We start from the raw sequence: 7500 nt of genomic DNA on the forward strand, positions 1-7500 counted from the left end.
CACACACACACACACACACACTTCACAGCATTGCCAATTGATTTTCACGAACCAAATATATCGTTACGCAGTACTTTTATTCAAAGAGGAATCTATGTGGTAAACTGCGATATTACAAGAAATTGGTTACACAATAACACTTATAAGACTCCACGTGTATGATAATCACGTAACGTTTCCGATATGACGCAACGTTTCTTGCGAGCTAAAAGGCGCATGGAGGGACACGTGGAAGGACACGTGGAGATCGAAGTGAGGCGCGCCAAGACTTTTAACAAACAGTGAAATGGAGGAAAGAAGAATGCCTTTCGTCTTGACTATTGACCTGAATGCAAGTCGCAAAATATAGTGTTACTTTCTGGTCAGAATTCGTGTGACATTATAAACGGGATTTGCAACGTGTTATTTTTTCATATATATTGTTTGTGTGTGTTGTTTTGACTTTTGTGGTTTCTTGACCCCCCCCCCCTCTCTCTCTCTCTCTCTCTCTCTCTCTCTCTCTCTCTCTCTCTCTCTCTCTCTCTCTCTCTCTCTCTCTCTCTCCCTCTCTCTCTCTCTCTCCTCTCCTCCTCCTCCTCTCTCCTCTCCCTCTTCCTCTCTCTCTCCTCCTCCTCCTCCTCCTCCTCCTCCTCCTCCTCCTCCTCCTCCTCCTCCTCCTCCTCCTCTCTCTCTCTTTCTCTTTTCCTTCGTTTTCCCATTTACTTTTGACTTTTAAGCGCACAACACAATGACTGACACTTTTATACACTTATGTATAAATAACAATTTGTCTGGGACGTTGTTGGAAAAAAAATCATGAAAAATGACAATATGTTGGCGGTGCTTTTCTGGATTTTTTTTTCCTCCTCGGAACGACAGATGAAAAATGTCAGCGTTGTTTGTGTAGCTCGCTTCTTGGAGACTCCCTCTTCTGGCTATTGATGGAAGAAGTTTTAGGAAACGCGCATATCTGAAACCACATGCGTTATAGGAGGACAACTCCAAGGGACGAGGAATTCTGTGGATCGATGCTTTTGCAGTTGCTCTGATAAACACGGATGGTAATCCCGTTGCATAGTGAGTGTTAAATGATGCTGGGAGTGGAGCGGGGTGGACGGAGGCGGAGGAAGTTTCTGGATGTTTTCCACCTGGCGGGGCAGCGTTGTCTCGCCTCGCCCTCCGCCTCGGCCACCATTCATGCGCTCATGAGGGCGACTCGCCGATCAGCTGGGCCTCCAGCTATGAGCGGAGGACTCCGACTGCTTGTGCATCCGTTCATACGTGTAGGGTGCGGTGGGCGGGGCGACGGCGCTGTAAAAATACCTGTCGTTTGGCAATGTTTAGGACAAATGCGCAGCGTGGGCACCGGTGCCAGCTCTGTGAAGGTCATACCCATCGCCCGAGAGGGGCTGCCGCACCCAGTTTGCTCTGGCACCAGTTGTCGCCACCGCCCCCCGCGCCTCGGCTCCGCCTGACTCGAGCGCACGCCGCTCCGTCCTGCTCGCCCTCCTTGCTCGCCGCGTCGGCACAGGGGCGTCGTTGCGCCCGAAGCCGAAGGATATACCCGCGAACATTGTGAAACTTAGAAAAAGAGGAAAAGGACTGGGTCGTTATGGTGTTCCCGACGTGAAAGGGAAGTGATGAGGGTGCTGTTTTACGGTTGAAATTGTAGTGGCAGTGAATTTAGTGTAGGAGCCAGTGAGCCACGGATGGTTGAGTGTGCAAGTGCGCAAGGAGTGGCGCTGTGATGGAAGGACCGCATGTGGTCCGCCCGTTGCGTCCCGCGCAGTGCCACGCCTCTCTCTTTGACCAGCTGGGAAGCGTGCTGGAGGCGCAACCGTCGCGCTCCTACTCGGGGGACGACGCGGAGCCCGAGTCCTGCGCCGACGCGAACCCCCTCAAGCGGTCTTGGTCCTACGACGAACGCAAGTTCGGACAGTTGGGCCGCGGCGGCGATGCCCAGGACAGAGGCCTCGACGCCCACCCCGCCCACCTCCCGAAGTCCGCTATGATGCCTCCCCCGCCGCCCCTCGACCACGACACGCGCCGCCAGTTAGACGAGTTCGAGGAAGTGATCTCGCGCATGGAGACCATGAACGGCGGCGACGCGTCGTCCCGCCAACATGCCATGCCGCCCCCGCCGCCGCCGCCGCCGGCCTACCCGGGTAGCGCCCACGCCCAGCGCTCACCCGCCCACCACCATATGGGCATTCAACACAGTCTGCATACACAGCACTCGCACATGCCGCCTCCGCCGCCACCGCAGCAGCAGCATCAACAAGCACAACAGCAGCAGCATCTGCAGCAACAGCAGCAAGTGGAACAGCAAGAGCTGCTACAGGCTGTGCTGCACCATCATCACCAGCAGCAGTATGAGTCCGGCGGGACCGGGCAGAGCGTGGGCGGCTACGAGTGTGGGTGCGGGGGCAGCCAGATGGAAATCGGCGGGGGCGGCGAGAATTTCCTAGCGCCCACCAGCGAGGCGCACCTCTCGATCCCGCAACAGGTGTCTCCGCACGTGTCCCCGCACGTATCACAACAGGTGTCCCCGCATGTGTCCCAGCAGGTGTCCCCGCACGTGTCCCAGCAGGTGTCCCCGCACGTATCACAACAGGTGTCTCCGCACGTTTCTCGGCAGGCCTCACCCCACGTGTCGCCGCAGGTGTCGCCCTTCACCTCACCGCACACGTCGCCGTCCGCGGCCGCCACGCCGCCCATCCACTCGCGGCCGTCCACGCCCGTGTCGTGCCCGCCCTCGAGGCGTTCCTCCTCCGAAGCGTTGCCCTCGTCGCTGCAGCCGCCCCCGCTCTCCGTGCCCATCTCCTCCTCCTCGCAGTCGCTGTCGCAGCCGTCCACGCCGACGCCGCAAGTCAAGATCGAGGTGACGGGCCCGTGGGAAGCCGGGGGCGGGGCCAACGGCATCGATGGGCGTGTCCTGGGCCTCCCTCCCCCCGCGTGAGTACCTGGAGACTACATGGCACTCCTTTAGCAATACGACTCGCCTCCTTGCGTCTCCTTAAGGATGGTTACTTGAAGGAGGCCGTAAAGCCATTAGAGAATGACATCACGGTTCGTTAAAGGTCATTAAGCGTATGGTCCCAGCCATAAAAAACGACCTTATCGGCACTTTGAGGTTTACACTTATAGGACTCTCTGGTGTTTATCGCAGAGCTTCGGTACCAAATATTAGCTTAAGGAACCCGGGCGTCTTGGTTGTGATGCCTTATCAAAACACTGCTCGAAATAACATTCCCTTAAATTTGAGACTATTTGTTCAGCAGAACGTTGATCACCATCGTCACTTCCTGCCGCTTGATGCATTGGATATTATTATTTTACCTTTTCTGATTTCATTGCGTATAAATCGTATTGAGAGGAACATTCAGCCTCTTATGCAGATCATTCGATATTAATATAGACGTCATTTTATGCCACTCTACTGGCCACTGGATATTGTTATATTAGCCATTTAATGGTGTTATCCTTGCCATTTTGGGATTGTTAAACTAGCCGCTCGATATTACTCGCAAGCCGTTTGATACATACGCGGAATGCATACTACAGCTTGAGAAGCAAAAGGAGCAAAACTTGCTTTGGGAGGCAATGGAGCTGGTGAAGTTTCTGGCACGTCGGGTGAGGAATGTGTGAAGAAGACGAGGCTGATGTTTAGTGGTGTTTGTGTATTGGCAACGGGATAAGTGCTGGAGGAGGAGGGGGTAGGAGGTATGGGTGGAAGAGGAGGGGGTGGAGGAGGAGAGGGTAGGAGGTATGGGTGGAAGAGGAGGGGGTGGAGGAGGAGAGGGTAGGAGGTATGGGTGGAGGAGGAATGGGTAGAGGAGCGGGAGGAGGTATAGGTGTTGGAAGTGGGGGAATGAGTGGAGGTGGGGATGGAGGTATAGGTGGAGGAGTAAAAGGTGAGGGGTATATGAAGAGAAAGTCCACCTCCTCTTCCCTCTCCTCCTCATCCTTCCATTATTACCATTACTACTACTTCTATTATTATTACTAACACCACTACTACTACAACAACAACTACTACTATTACTACTACAATAACTACTGCGATTACTATTGCTTTTACTACTACTACGATTACAACTACTACAATTAATATTATTATTACTATTATTATTACTATTATATTCTATTACTACTACCACTGTTATTTATACTACTACCACTACCACTACTGCCACTACTCTTACTACTGCTATTTCTACTACTGCTACTACTACTACTCCTACTACTACTACTACTCCTCCTCCTCCTCCTCCTCCTACTCCTATTTCTACTCCTACTCCTACTTCTACTCCTACTCCTACTCCTACTCTTACTCTTACTCTTACTCTACTCTTATTCCTACTCCGACTCCTACTTCTACTCCTACTCCTACTCCTACTACTAGCCTATACTGTCTAGTTTAAACCATTGATTCAACCTGAAATGCTAAACTTCAACTCTACGGATATCCCCTGTACACCTTGGGTATCTCCGTGTCAAGTGGACCTTAGACTTGAGTGGACGGGATATTTAGGGTGGATGTGGAGAAAGCGTGGAAAATAGAGAGGGGGGGGGGGGTGATCATTGATAAGTATATATGCTGATTGAAGTCTGTAAGTAGTTGAGTTGATCAAGGAAGATGCAAGTTTCACAAACTTAGTGCAACGTTATATTGCATATTGCAGCGTAGTATCTTGGTGGTTTTGTTACTTTGAATATCCTTTTGTGAAAGCTTGAGAAGCACTGCTCTTACTCTGCCCCCCTTCTCTTTTTCCCTCTCTCTCTCTCTCTCTCTCTCTCTCTCTCTCTCTCTCTCTCTCTCTCTCTCTCTCTCTCTCTCTCTCTCTCTCTCTCTCTCTCTCTCTCTCTCTCTCTCTCTCTCTCTTTTTCTCTTTCTCTCCTCTCTCTCTCTCTCTCTCTCTCTCTCTCTCTCTCTCAAAGAAACTATTTGGATTTTCATATCTGATTCTCTCTCTCTCTCTCTCTCTCTGTCTCTCTCTTTCTCTCTCTCTCTCTCTCTCTCTCTCTCTCTCTCTCTCTCTCTCTCTCTCTCTCTCTCTCTCTCTCTCTCTCTCTCTCTCTCTCTCTCTCTCTCTCTCTCTCTCTCTCTCTCTCTCAAAGAAACTATTTGGATTTCCATATCTGATTCTCTCTCTCTCTCTCTCTCTCTCTCTCTCTCTCTCTCTCTCTCTCTCTCTCTCTCTCTCTCTCTCTCTCTCTCTCTCTCTCTCTCTCTCTCTCTCTCTCTCTCACTCCTCCTCACTCTCTCTCTCTCTCTCTCTCTCTCTCTCTCTCTCTCTCTCTCTCTCTCTCTCTCTCTCTCTCTCTCTCTCTCTCTCTCTCTCTCTCTCAAAGAAACTATTTAGATTTCCATATCTGATTCTCTCTCTCTCTCTCTCTCTCTCTCTCTCAAAGAAACTATTTAGATTTCCATATCTGATTCTCTCTCTCTCTCTCTCTCTCTCTCTCTCTCTCTCTCTCTCTCTCTCTCTCTCTCTCTCTCTCTCTCTCTCTCTCTCTCTTTCTCTCTCTCCCGCTCTTTCTAGTTAATGCTATCCAATGATTCTACTTAACATACAAAGGCACGTCCCTTAGCCAGACAGCGTCATGGAACAGCATCGCCAAGAAAAACATAGACCCGATTTTCGTTTGTTTTTTTTCTTCTAAGGGTTGTTGGGGAGAATTTGAAATCTATGATTTATTTTGTACTTCTTTTCCTTTTTTTGTCATACTTTGTTTTGCTTTTCCATATATATATATTTTTTCCTTTATATTATCATCTTTATTATTACCATTTCCATAATTGTTCATACTAACTTTTGTCATATTGTCAATGCTATTTTTAGCCTAATTATTATATTTTGAAAATATATTTGCTTCCGCAACCAGTGTTGACAGTTCAGGTATATAAAAAAGATATATATATACATATATATATATATATATATATATATATGTAAATAAATAGATATTCATGTGTATTTCCCAACTGTGTTTAGTGTTTTTTTATGAGCCTATATATTCCAACATCAAAACATCTGTGAATTATATGACTACATGTAATTGCTATTATGTTCAAGTTGTTTGCATTGTTTTGAAGTTTTACTGAATGTCGATAATCATAATTAGGTTCAGATTATGGTTAGCGTTCGTGTTTTGTTATTGCATATGTTTTATATCTTACAAATATTCTGTTTATTTGTTTAACCGCCTATTTCCTTGCTATGTGTATTTGATGTTTGAATTCTTGTTTCTCTACTTGCCTTATTGTGAACGGGAGGGGGATGGGCGCTACTTGTTTTTACATTTTTACTGTATTTATTGGTTTCTTTGTTTTGAGTCTATTTTTGTGGTTGTTGCTTCGTGTATTTGTTGTATATGTCGCATGTTCTCTTGCTATGGCCACAGCACGCCTTCCAACGCGGGAGTGCTTGGTTTCTGTTTTTCATAAACGTCTTACTTATTAATAATAATAAGCTCGTTTCTTTGCTCATTTGACTTACCTTTCCCCTTTTGTCCCGCAGCCCGCCTTCCAACGTGAAGGCGATGCCCACCACGTCCAGGACACAGCTGAAGCAGCAGTTGATGCGACAGCAGCTGCAACAGCAGCAGGAACAGCGCGATAGGGACGCGCGCATGCAGCAGCAACAGATGCACCAACAGCAGATGCAGCACTTGCAGCCAGGCCAGCAAGGGCGTCAGCAGCACCAACAGCATCACCAGCAACAACAGCATCAACAACAGCACCAACACCAACAACAGCACCAGCAACAACAGCCGCAGCTGCAGCACCCGCCTCCACCCGCGCAGCAGCCGCAGGAACCCATCGCCATCCCGACGTCAGTGCCCCAGGATGTGCCGCCGCAGGTCTTGCAGGTAGGTCGACGGGCGGGCGGGTGGTGCCCCCCTCCTCGGCGCTCTTGGAGGGGGTGGGGAGGGGGGTCGCGGAGGGATTAGGGGGTGCAGGAAGAGGAGAGGGGGAAGGGTAAGGAAGAGGAGAAGGAGAAGGAAATGGAGAAATGTAAGGCGAAGGAGAAAGAGAAAGGGTAGGAAAAGGAAAAGGGAAAGGGAGAGTGAATAAGACGAAAAGTGAGGCGAAGGAGGCGGGAAGGAAAGAAAATGGAGAGGGAGTGTATAAAGAAGGAGGGAAGAAGGTAAAGGGCCGCTGCTATGTAGGAAAGGCAAGAGGCCGATGGCGAGGCGCCGCTAGGGCTTCCCTCATTTTTTGCGCTCGGACTTTGCTTGAGAGGGAGAGGGGGAGGGAGGGAGAGGAAGGGGTAGGGATTGGGGTTGGGGTTGGGGTTGGGGTTGGGGTTGGGGTTGGGGTTGGGGTTGGGGTTGGGGTTGGGGTTGGGGTTGGGGTTAGGGTAGGGGGAGGGGGAGGGGGAGGGGGAGGGAAAGGGAAGGGGAAGGGAAGGGAAAGGGGAAGGGGAGGGGAAAGGAAGAATGAAAAGGAGAAGGAGAGGTAATGCTTTTTTGTAATTACTTAAACATCAGCACACACACGCACTCAAACAAGCA

At 49.7% G+C, this 7500-nt stretch overlaps 1 protein-coding gene across 3 annotated transcripts in view; it reads left to right on the top strand.

The window, feature by feature from the left end:
- Window positions 1-1394: 1394 nt before the first annotated feature.
- The window catches only part of LOC122247563 (uncharacterized), a 132495-nt gene continuing 126389 nt past the window's right edge, over window positions 1395-7500 (top strand). For 2 of the 3 annotated variants that reach the window (XM_086544507.1, XM_043006909.2), the window contains exons 1-2: window positions 1396-2934; window positions 6504-6855. In XM_086544507.1, the coding sequence (XP_086400633.1) occupies window positions 1727-2934; window positions 6504-6855 (1560 nt within the window). In that variant the 5' untranslated portion in view covers window positions 1396-1726. Of the gene's footprint in view, window positions 2935-6503; window positions 6856-7500 lie in introns of all 3 variants that reach the window. The other variant, XM_086544508.1, reaches the window with a different exon arrangement.

Source organism: Penaeus japonicus, unplaced genomic scaffold, assembly GCF_977035675.1.
Source record: "Penaeus japonicus unplaced genomic scaffold, GWHDUDI00000001_assembly GWHDUDI00000015, whole genome shotgun sequence".
Lineage (NCBI taxonomy): Eukaryota > Metazoa > Arthropoda > Malacostraca > Decapoda > Penaeidae > Penaeus > Penaeus japonicus.